Source organism: Vigna umbellata, chromosome 4 (assembly GCF_029865625.1).
Source record: "Vigna umbellata cultivar VRB3 chromosome 4, Vumbellata_1.0, whole genome shotgun sequence".
NCBI lineage: Eukaryota > Viridiplantae > Streptophyta > Magnoliopsida > Fabales > Fabaceae > Vigna > Vigna umbellata.
This window is the reverse complement of record NC_142168.1, coordinates 41,699,118-41,711,410: the sequence shown is the minus strand read 5'-3', so window position 1 is coordinate 41,711,410 and position 12,293 is coordinate 41,699,118. Positions and strand designations below refer to the sequence as shown.

The 12,293-nt window shown below is 30.7% G+C and overlaps 1 protein-coding gene across 1 annotated transcript; it reads right to left on the bottom strand.

The window, feature by feature from the left end:
- Positions 1-4,045: 4,045 nt before the first annotated feature.
- On the bottom strand, positions 4,046-6,353 carry LOC124838606 (small ribosomal subunit protein bS21c). Its single transcript, XM_047314255.2, has 2 exons — positions 5,870-6,353; positions 4,046-4,305 (listed from the first exon to the last, which is right to left on the bottom strand). The coding sequence occupies exons 1-2, from the start codon at positions 6,304-6,306 to the stop codon at positions 4,200-4,202; spliced, it is 543 nt and encodes a 180-aa protein (XP_047170211.1). The 5' UTR covers positions 6,307-6,353; the 3' UTR covers positions 4,046-4,199.
- Between the last annotated feature and the right edge of the window lie 5,940 nt (positions 6,354-12,293).

Here is a 12,293-nt window from a genome sequence, read left to right as displayed (position 1 = left end):
TTTAATATGAACAACTTCAAGTTAGTAACCATCTATGTTTTACCAAACAGTCGCTTTTGGATAAAATGGAAGAAAAACCTTTTTCAACATATTATAACCTTTCTAAATCAATTTTTTTAAGTTTAATTTTAATATTATGGTATGTACTAAACAAAAATTCTAGTGAGTACTTGTATGAAAGACTCACAAACAAATGAAATGAAAGCTAAAACAAATAATACATCTCTAATATCATTTTCTTCAAACATCATCATCAAAACAATTTTTTGACTTTATTCTTGAAGTCTAACAATTTCCTACCTTTTTATGATGACCCACAGTTAATGCATCCAAACTTAAATGTTGGAGATAATGACCCATAACAAAAAGTGATTTCTTTCGTTAGAGTTTTCAAACACACAAATACAAGCTTAAAATCTCAAAAATCTCAAAACAGATGAACTCCCCCTGCTATTATACATCTCTTTCTCTAAGCTCCCCCTGCAAAAAATATAAGGAAAGAAAAACAATAAAGAGTTGAGATTAATGGTACACAATATACATCTATCCAGGAATACATGCATACACTCTCCCCCTAGGGCATAATTGAAAACATATTTTGAAACGAATCATAGAAAATAACATGTGCCAAAGAAAAGATAACAAATATTAAAACTAATAAATCAATTATATATAGTAGAATGTACATTTTTATCACCTTTGAAGTAAAAAAGTTATGCAACTTAAGTAGAACAATATTTATAGCTATCAAAGAAGTTGTGTAAAGAAGAGATAACAACTAATGTTCCATGGATCACACTCAATGCTTCTCAACATCCAAGCTTGACAAATGATAGTAAAAATATTAAGAATGTTGGAAGTCTCACATCGATTAGAGATAAGGTCAATTTATAGTTTATATAAGTGAGTGCAAACCTCACCCTACAAGCCGATTTTGTAAGGTTGAGTTAGACATAAAGTCTACTTCTAACATGGTATCAAAGTCATGGTTAGAGTCTATTCTACGCTCGAGATGTACATATACTTGGGTGTGAGAGGGTATCAACTAGAGATAAGGCCACCTATTATGCTTTTTTTCCTATACATTTTTTTTACTCAAGATCAATCCACATATTCGAACAACCTAACAATCCAAAAATAAATGATTCTCTAAAGATTATATCCACATTTCAACAATTAACCAATTTAATTAATCAAGTAAAGTTATTTATATGAATTAAATTTCTAATTTGTATTCAATTATCAAATTATAATTCAATCGATATTAATTTGATTCTAAGATCAGAAATTCAATTTGATATCACAAAGAAAAATCAAAATTCAATTAGAGAAGAACAAAGTGAAAATAAAGAATGATTGAATCGAAACTCAATTTGGCTTATTTGATATTAATTCCGGATCTTCCTAGATTTAGTTATCCATTAGAGGAGAAAAAAATGTAGAAAAAAGGAGAATAAAAATCAAGAACAAAAATGAGAGAAAAGATGAAATTCTAAATTTCTAAAAACTAAGCCAATGAGTTTTGTGAGTCTTATTTTAAACACAATTATATAGGCTTTGAAAACTAAAGCATTTGACCTAATTTCATAATTTAAGCTTTAATTAGGTCTAAAAGTTAAAAACATGTAAACTAAAACGAACAAAGATCAAATCCATAGGGTTTTGTTTACAATTTTCAAAGAATCTGCGTTAACTTCTACAGACTGAAAAAAGTAGCACAGAAATCCAAATCCAGCAAGTCATATAGTCCATTTGAAGTCGTAAAAGTGTAGAACTTAATGTTACTAGAATCAGCTAAAAGTGATATCAACAAAGAAAGTTACAGTGAAAATAATGAATAAAGGTCAAATTAGCTAAAAATATAAAATTAAAGAAATCATATGTATAATAAACCTAATTTATTACTAATGCAAGAAAATGAACTGAAAAATTTTAAATAAAGCAAATGACAAGTGTAATCACTTTATAAAAAAACTATAAATGCATGCATAAAATATGTTCTATAATATTGTCAAAATAATACTTAGTTGAACCATAAATAGGTTGAAAAAAAAAAACTTAAACGAGGTCAATTATGAATTTTTAAAAACTGAAAGAATACTCATATTGGATTAGGAGTGACTTTGAAAGAATACTTTTTTTAGTCAAAAGTAATTTGGGAAAGATTAATTGTGTATACTTTGTAATGAGTTTTCCTAATGAAACTTGACTTATTGATCAATAATTGAACATAATTTATATGCTTAGACCAATCAATATAAAAATGTCAAGTATCTTTTCATTTGTTATAAGTTGAAATTGTTTAACTAACTAAACAATAAAGGAAAAACTTAAAACTAAACATGCAAAATCATTTTATACATAAGTTCATCTTCGTATCATTTAATATTGTTTGCATAAATGATACAAGCAAAAATTGTGAAAATTTTAAAACATAATTTAATCATCTGTTCTTGTGTTATTTTCTTATTTTCACAAGAGTTATTATATTTTAAAAGAATTTAAAATGTTTTACGATAAAATATATAGTTTGAGCAAGAAATCATGAAAGAAATTAAAAACATAATTTGAGCAAATGAATTCTTAAATTTAGATTGAGAATTTCAAATTCCATCTAAAAGGTAAAAATTTGAAATCCTTGCATTCTCAAATTTATGTTTTGCTTTTTATAGTTTCTCCTTTTATAGTTTCTTCTTATATCAACTTTAGCCAGAGTGTCATCAACTTAAATAAGATTGAGATCTTATATCAAGTTTAGCCAGAGTGTCGTCAACATAAATAAGACTGAGACATTGTCAACATGCTTATATTTTAATTGACATCGACTATAATATTTTTATTGATGTTAATAGGAGTTTTTTTGTTATTTAAGTTTTTAGATTTTAATTTTAGGTTTAATAGCCAATTTAGTCCTCACTTTGGTTGAAAAATCTCAATTTAGTCTCTCGTTATAAAAGTGTTTTGAATTAGTCCTAACTTTTAAAATAGTGGGTCAGATTGGTCCTTTCTAAAATAGTGGGTCAGATTGGTCCTTTCTGTTAAATATAAGTTAACAAAATTAATGGATGATGATGTGACACAACTTAAAGCTAACGAGGGACCAATCTAACACATCAGCTTTAAGCTGTGTCACATCATCATCTATTAATTTCGTTAACTTATATTTAACGAAAGGGACCAATCTGACCCACTATTTTAAAAGTTAGGACTAATGTAAAACACTTTTATAACGAGGGACTAAATTGAGATTTTTCAACCAAAATGGGGACTAAATTGGCTATTAAACCTTAATTTTATTGTACACTGTTATTCCTTACTCAATATTAATTAAAGTTTTTCTCAACATCTCAGGAAGACTTTTCTTTTATAAATGTAAATTAGATTTTTTTTTTCAATAAACGTCCCTCGTGATTATTATTATTATTTTTTGTCCATGTCTCCCATATTTTTTTTATCATCAACAAGAATGTTATTTTGTCAATAATTTTCTTAGATTTCTTTTCTAGTGTTAACCAATGTTAATTAGGAAAATTTATCATCAGCGTCGATAAAACAAACTGGCAAAAAAAACCCCTCAAGTGTCAACGTCATCAAATAACCTTGATATTAATCAAATAAAACAATTACAGTCAACATTGAATGACAAAAGGATTATGAACATTGAATTTTTTTTAATTTTTAACAATTATTTGATATTTAAATCAAATATTTTAATTTGCTATTAATTAAAATATTTTATACATATAAAAATTAAATTCACTAAATTTGCATTGTCTTATCCAAATAAAATATTTACAAAATAAAACAATTAAAAATAAAATCAATTTAAATTAATGTATTTGAGTGTTTTAGAAATTATATATACACAAGGTTAATATAATAGAAATACATCCATGTGTGTAATGAACTTTAGAAAAGTTTTATCTAATTTTTTGAGTAAAATGTTATTCTTTAGAAAATGCTTTTCTAATATTTTTCTTAAAAAGTTATTACCAGCAACTTCGTAATTTTTAAAATTATTTTGTCTTCCCAGGTTGCCAAACAGTGAACAGAAACAGAACTAAATAAGGACACAACAAAAGCAAGTTACATGATATTAAATTCAACGCCATAGAAAATCCACCCAAGAGCACATTCTACTTAACAAACTTACATGCAGTGAAATCAAAGATAGCTACAGAACTTCGGGGATGAAAGCATTAATACAGAGTATCTCCATCAGGTAGATCCCAGTTATCCTCATCTTCTCTCTTGGTTGCTGGGACATCCTGTTTTTTCTGTGCATCAGTTTTTGACATGGGGCGCCTGAAAATGTAGTCAGCCAGAAAAAAGTATCAAAATTAAACTAATATTTGCTAATGGATATACCTAACCACAAAAATAAAATTTGTGAGCCATCCAATAGCCATTCCATTCTAAAGGGCCAGCCAATAGCAAATAAGCAAAAGATATTTACACCATTCAACCAACCGCAGACAACATTGGACAGTAAAATCCTCCATAACATTGAAAGGGAACAAGCATCATTCTCTCAATGGTGTATGAATGGACATGAACTTGAGGAAAAGAAAGAGGGTGTCTAGTGCATGAGACTATCATCTCAATTGGTACATAAGAAAGATAAATGAATACCCTGTGGGAAGAAGTACACTATTTTCTAGACTTAATTTCATAGGTCACACGGCTGATAATACATATGTTGTACACACCTTTTATAACTTTATTGTATAGTAATATACTTTGGAAATGCTTTATTTCTGTTTTTAGCTCATTTCCACTTTTTAAAAGCTGGGACAAATTTGCTGAAAAATTGTAAACAAAACCTGGATTAGGTCTTTCTTTGTATTAGGTGACCTTTTGTAGTTGGGGTTAAGAACTTAATTAGAGCTCAGATGAGGCCCACTTTAGTTTCAGATTTCAGAGGCCATATAAGACCTCTAATGTGCTAAAAGCTACACATAGAAATCAATTGCAAAGTTTAAGAGTTTTTAGTTTTTTTCTTTTCTCTCCTCTTTAGTTTTTTTATCTATTCATATTCATTTCCACGTTTTTACAATTCTCTGAAGATCAACTCACAGAATCAAGATCAAATCAACATCAAAAGATTTTCAGTTTGTTTTGTTCTTGAATTTGAAGTTGATTTGTTTATATTTTTTGCAATTACTTTAATGTTCTTGCAACTTAATTTTCTTGTTCTTTAATGTTCTTGCCCTTTTAATTCATTGCACTTACTTTAGTTTTCTGCACTTTAATAATTTCAGTTTCTTAGGTTATGCTCTATATTGCAAAATTTAGATAAACTTAGCTTTGTTTGAAATCACTATCAATGGCCCTCATGCAGAAACCTCCCTATTGCACATGACATGCACGTAACCTTCATTGCCTGACTTAAAGTATCTAGTGGGGGAATTTCATAGAACTCTTCCTCTTCTCACAAAATTCACACTTCGATGTATATACACACTAATACTACAAGTTCGGTCCATTTTAGATACAATCATAAAAAAACATAGACTAGTCAACAGAGGCGCACAGTGGATCCTTTCTGCTATATGTACTTCCATATGTCACACTTCAATGTAGCAGCCTGATAGCGGCATTTAGTCGAGCTATAGGCCTCCACTATGTTGATGGTGTCCAAAATCCACAGAATGGCCTATATTAACATCTGGGGAGCCTTTTATGGGGTGAATTTTGTAGGAAACCCTTTCAAGGTTCATTCCCTTTCTTCACAAGACAAATGACATAACTCGAATAACTCTTGCACAAACTAATTTGGAGAAATCTAAATTTTACTTTTGTGTTTCTATTCTACCAAACACTTGTTACATAACATTGCAGCAATGTCATGAAAAATAGAAGGGACTACCTTTTGCGGTTACGTTTGGCAGCCTCACGCGACTTGCGTTTTTTCTCTTCCTGTTTGTTCTCGAAGTACCTTCTCCGCCTACACTCCTGAATGACGCCGGCCTTCAACACCTCTCTGCGGAACCTGTTGAGGAGGCGCTCCTCGGGCTCGTCCTGGGCCACCACCACCTGCACGTTGTACGGTGACTGGAAGAAGAGCGTGTTCGTGTACGCCATGGAGGGGCATATCACAGAGGACAATTCAGAGCAAGAAGAAGAAGAAGTAGAAGAAGAAGAAGAAGAAGAAGGGTCATATTGCGCAATTAGGGGTTGTGAGGGTTTCTGAGAGGGAGAAGAAGTGGTGGGGTTGAATTGGATCGGCGGCGGTGTAGAGGGTGGCGGAGGTTTTGTGGGTAAGAAGAAAGAGAGGAAGTTGTTGATGGTGGATGAGGCAGCCATGGGTGATGTGAAGTGATGTGGATAATGATCACTGAAACAAAGTTTATCTGTTATCAATATCACCGTTTGGACGAAGGAGAGTGCTTTTTCTCATAACTGGATTTCTTTTTGCACCCGTTTTTCTCCCGCACACTCCGTAGGGGCATGTAAAAAGACAAAATTAATCTTGCACATCCCTAACTGTATTTCTTCTCTCTACTCTCCCTATCTTTCACCAGCAAATGTAAAGGTGCGAAATTTATGTTTATGTTTTCATTTTTTCTAAGTTTTACCACCATTTCAAATTATGTAATTCAAGTTTTTTTTAAAATGAACAATTTTAAAATAATTCTTTAAACAAAATTGATATTTTAATTATTTTGACTCATTTATTAACGAGTTAAACAAATTTGAACCCGACCCGGTCCACAACGGATTGGTGGGTTAAACAGGTTGACTCACTTAATTACAAAATTTTTTCTAAATCCAAAAAAGTTACAACTTTTTTGTAATTCAAATTTAAATAATTTCACTCTATATTAAAATCCGAAGACAATTTAAAATAAAAATTAACATACAACTCATATAATCCAAAAACAAACCAAAAAAACGAATAAATAAGTTTATAATATTATTGATTTTTATGTCATTTATCTATTTATAAGATTAGAGTCTTGAATGGATAAATTCATAATATTTTGTTCTCTTGAAACATCTTTTTCTTTATTCCCATTTACAATACAATAAAAAAAATGTTAAATAATAATATCGAAACACAAAATCATAAATAATTAAATTAAACTAGGTGGATTGATAAGCCAACCCAACTCACCACAGGTTCAATCCGAGTGAGCCGGGTTCTAACTGAGCTAGGTTGAAAATTAGTCCATATTAAAAAATTTCATTTTTTTCAAACTCAATCAAGTCTGAACGGGTGGTGAATCGATGTTGTTATTGTAATTTATTAGTGGTGATTATTGGTGGTTGGTAGAGCTTAGTGGTGATGATTAATGGTGGTCTTTAGTGGTAGTGGGAAGTGGCAGCGTTGCATAGGTGAGTTTATGGTTTTCCTTTATTCTAACTTTCGGACTGTGGATTATGGAGACCTTTTAGATTATACAATCCTAAAGTGTTTTTTTTTCTTCATTTTCACACATTTTAAATTGTGCATTTTAAATATAAATTTTGTATTTCAGAAATTTTTGAATTCAAGAATACAATCTAAAATATAAAAATTTATACTCTAAAATATACATTGTATTCTTGATTGTACAATCTAAAATACAAAATTTAGTTTTTTTAAACTTACAAATATTATATTTCTTTTTTATAAGGTGATGAATTGTTGAATTTAAAGATGAAATCTCAATATAAGACCATAATTTTTAATAAAGTAGATAAGTTATTAGATATATAAGGGTTTGAAATAATGCAAATGAATTAGTTGGAAGAGATTTTGTTAGGCCTTTTACAATAGATTGAGTATATATATAGTGTTTCATTGGTTTTTGTAATAAATTTGACATTTGATGTGATTATGATATACTTGTATAGGTATTCGGTACAACATGATGACTTACTTCAGTGGGTGTGTAGGGTGACATTTGAACTTGATTTTATGATTCTGATATTGAGGTTTGATAAAGCTAATGATAATAGGAAAGAAAGATATATGTCTTGCTCAGTTGTAAAAGAGGTGATAAGTATAGAAAATACAAGCATGATTTGGAGGCAACTATAATTGGTACAAAAAATGTGATTGTGCTTTTGAGTTGTGAGGTAAACCTATTCGCAATGGAGAAGATTGGGTCTTAAAGGTAATATGTGATAGTTATAATCATGGATTGACTAAGACATTGCTAATGGTCATCTATGGTTGTTGATATAAGAAAAATTCTAGTGAAGTCGACAAATATATTACTCACTTTAAAACAGAACAATAAGGACAATGTCACAATAGTAAAGTAATTGTTCAATGGAAGATATGCATACAAGATAGCACTAGAGGGTCTAAAACTGAAATACAACATGTTACTAGAGTATGACAAGTATAATTAATAGATAAGTGTAATGAGTTTGCATAAATTATAAGCGACACTTTTGGAAACATCATGATTCATTTAAATTGTTCAATGCATTTAGCTTTGTATTGTTGATAGACAACAATTACAAAAGCAACAAAGATAAGTTGCATTTGCTTGAGAGAGAATATGTGATGTCAACAAGATTAACTTTCTTTGTTGGTTTTTTGATGTTAGGAAGTAAATGAGAAACCAACTTCATTTGGGTTCTAGAAAGACTTAGAAGGTTTTTTTATAAATTAGATGTGTTCCCAAAAGTTATTGTTATATAGACAAAGACTTTAATCAACATTGTCTTTTCAGGAGCTTTTGAACTGTTTGTGATTCCACGTTAATAAGAACCACTAGTACAAAAACAACATACAATGTCGAATATTTTTGGCCTTTCACGTCGAATTCGAGAACGACGTCATATTGGGAGACGTTAAATTGACGTCGAATTTAAAAAATTCGACTTTAATTTAACGTCGAATTTTGTCAATATACAACATTAATCAATTTTTTTTTAATTAATTGTAATCCTTTTTTACAACTCTACGAGACCTGAAAAGCATAACTATGAACGGTAATATAGAATCAATAATAAATAACAATAACAAACAACAAACAAGTTCAATCAAACAACAAACAAGTTCAACAAATAAGTTCTTCAAAACGAAAACTAACCTTCAAAAGGTGGGTTCATCGGAATAAAGTGTTTCCACTAGTGAGAGAGAAAGCAAAATGCGCCTATGAAGGACAAGAACACGAAAATAATCGGTGAAAACAAAACGAAAATCATACCTAAAGTAGTTAATTAACATGCATTTGTATCAAATGAAAGAAAGACTACATGTGATGGTCGTCAAACTTCGTTCGAGAAAAGTTTGAGCAAAGAAGAAGATCTCGCGCGTTAAGATAAAGTGAATGAATTTTCAATCTCCCGCTCAATTTTGTATTGAATTCACTAACCTTTTGACATCTAACGCTGAGACATTTGACGTTTTATATCCTTTTACGTCGAATTATAATTCTAAACGACGTTTAATATTTGCATTTATTTACAAAATTGTCACCGATCATTTTTAACGTTGGCTATTGAGTGGTTAGACGTTGAACGCGTGACGTTATACATTTTTTTTTGTACTAGTGAACGTTAAAACAAAGTGTAAGATTTTAGTTGATTTTGTGGAGGCATGAAAATTTATTATGAATCTATGAAGAATTGTGATAGATTGTGCAAATTGTTATTCATTTGCTAGGTGTCTAAAACATTTTGAAGTTGTTTGCATATCATGACCACTATTTTTTGAATATGTGAATAATGTGTAAATCATTATACACAAGGGAAATTTTGTTAAGTCATGGATACATAAGGTTACGTATTTGGAGAATACAACATCAAATAGGTACTTTTTTACGTGTTAATTAGTTCTTCTAACATATATGTAAAAGTTCTTAGTTCTACTTAATTGTGTGTTTCGTTATATGTAAGGTTGAATGTGCGTACTAGAATTTAAACATTGTCATAAGACTGCAACATTTTCATTGAAATATGTTTTGACGAGCATCGATGAAAAGTTTGATTGGCTTATACATGTAGGTTTTGATAGTGAACATTGTGATTGCATCCTGAGATGTAGTCATGATTTGTCACTTAGTGAAATTCTTGTTGGGTAGACGAGATTCAACATTTCTAATATGTTGTTGTCTTATGATTCATCATTTGAGTTGTCTATTCAATAGAAATTTGATGTCATTTTAAATCATTTAAAAAAAAGTCGTCATTATAGGTAAAATGACAATTAATCATAAGTAATGTGAAATTGTCAAAACAAATGGTTCTCAAGACACTCAATCAACTTGATTTGCAAAGTCTACAGTGAGCACCAAGGCATTTGGCATTGGACACTAGGTGTAGGGTGTTGAGCACCACTCTGTTTTGGATTTTGGAAAATCTTGGTAAAATTTTGATTGACGTTTTGTTAACCATTGGATCAAGCTGAATTTTTGACAACTAGTACTAGAATATCAATCTTCACTCTGACTATTGAGAGCTTTGATTAGAGATCCGTGATTAGAATTTTTTTATATGATTATTAGTAATGTTGTATTTGAATATTATGCTAATGCAATAGAAAATAAATAACGAATTATTAACATTTCAATTAAAATAAGTAATAAGTGAGTTTATGTTATGGGATGAGTTTGGATTGAGTTAAAATTGCATATGTATGACAAGGTGTGATTATATGAGAATGTGATACATGAACTATGTGTGAATTGTGTTTGTACTTTGAAGTATTTGTATTTTTACTTTGATTTTATATGAGAGGGTAGTGATTCTTAGAGTGAGAATACTAGAATTTGGATTGTATGTGGAGTGTATTGATGTCAAAGTTCGAAGTGAGACTATCCTAACTTATATATGTATTGGACATGTAGAGGAAGATATTTAGGATGAAAGTTGAAGTAAGTCGTCATTGGTATATTTGACATCAAGGGTTAAATCTAAAAAAGGCGATTTACCTTATTATACTCCATGGTGTGAGATGTGGCCGTGGGATGGAAAAGACCCTTGAAAGGTGAGGGTGACTATAACAGGTGCAAGGTCTCATATTTTAATCAATATACTAAGTCATTTGGAGGTTGTGTCTTATGTGTGGTGAGTAGGAAAGTGCCACAAATGCCTTTATTGAAATATTTCTTTATTTGTATTATGAATTTGATATGTGAATATAATTATATGTATGATATTTTATTATGACTATAATATAAAATTGTTTGTATAATCTTAAATAACTTTAGCTTGCCTTTGTTTTTGTGCGTCTGTTGTGATTTTATCCACTTACAATGATTGTATATTATGTGAATAAAAGATACTGCAGATAAGATACATCAATAATGAGATAGTCTAGAAGGATATAAATAATAAAAAGGTTTAATGTCTCAATAGGTCCCTATTTTCGTCAAGAATCTCACATAGGACCCTTTCTTTTTTGGCGTCTCAATTGGGTCCTTGTTTTTGTAAAATTGATCAAATAGGACCTTTCCGTCAAATTGATCAGACGACATTAACTATTGTGTCACCTGTCACGATGATAGTGTTGTTTTAACACACGTGTCATTAAAAACGTGGGTGAATTCTATTATTTTAAATTTTGAATTAAAAAATTAAGTTAAAAGAATGGAAATTCAATTACAGAAAGGGCAAAGTTGGCAAAGTTGGAAATTCAATTACAGAAAGCCCCATTCTCTCTACAATTGTGATATGGAAATGGAATTGGAGAAATTTTGAGTTTTAGGGTTCGTAACTCATCCACAAAGTTGTTCAAGTAGAAGACGATGGAGAGCACCGCCACCTCCACCTGCACCCCCGCCACCATCTTCAACGAGATTTATAATAAAGGGATTATAAATCCCTTTTTTCTTCCTTTAAGAAGCTTTCTTGCTCTTCATATGCACACAGATTGGGTTCGAGATATTGCTTGGGCGCCCAATTTAGGGCTACCTAAATCTACTATTGCTAGTGCATCGGAGGATGGTAAAGTGGTTATATGGACCGTGGAAAAAGAGGGTGATCAGTGGGAAGGCAAGGTTTTGAATGATTTCAAGACACTTGTTTGGAGAGTCTCATGGTCACTGACAGGGAACAACAATGTGACATTGTGGAAGGAAGCAGTAGACGGGGAATGGCAACATGTGACAACAGTGGAGCCTTAGAATGTGATTTGCAGGCCTTGTTTATTACTTTGAAAATGATTAGAATTTTGTTTTGAAATATAGTTGACATCTTTGTTTCCCTGCATATTATATAGTTGATTAATTGAGCTTCATAATCTGCTAGTTCATTGATGTTTGTGATTCATTGCATAAATCTCGTTGAAGAAGGTGGCGGAGGTGCAGGTGGAGGTGGCGGTTGTAAGATCCTTGAAAATATTTGTAAGT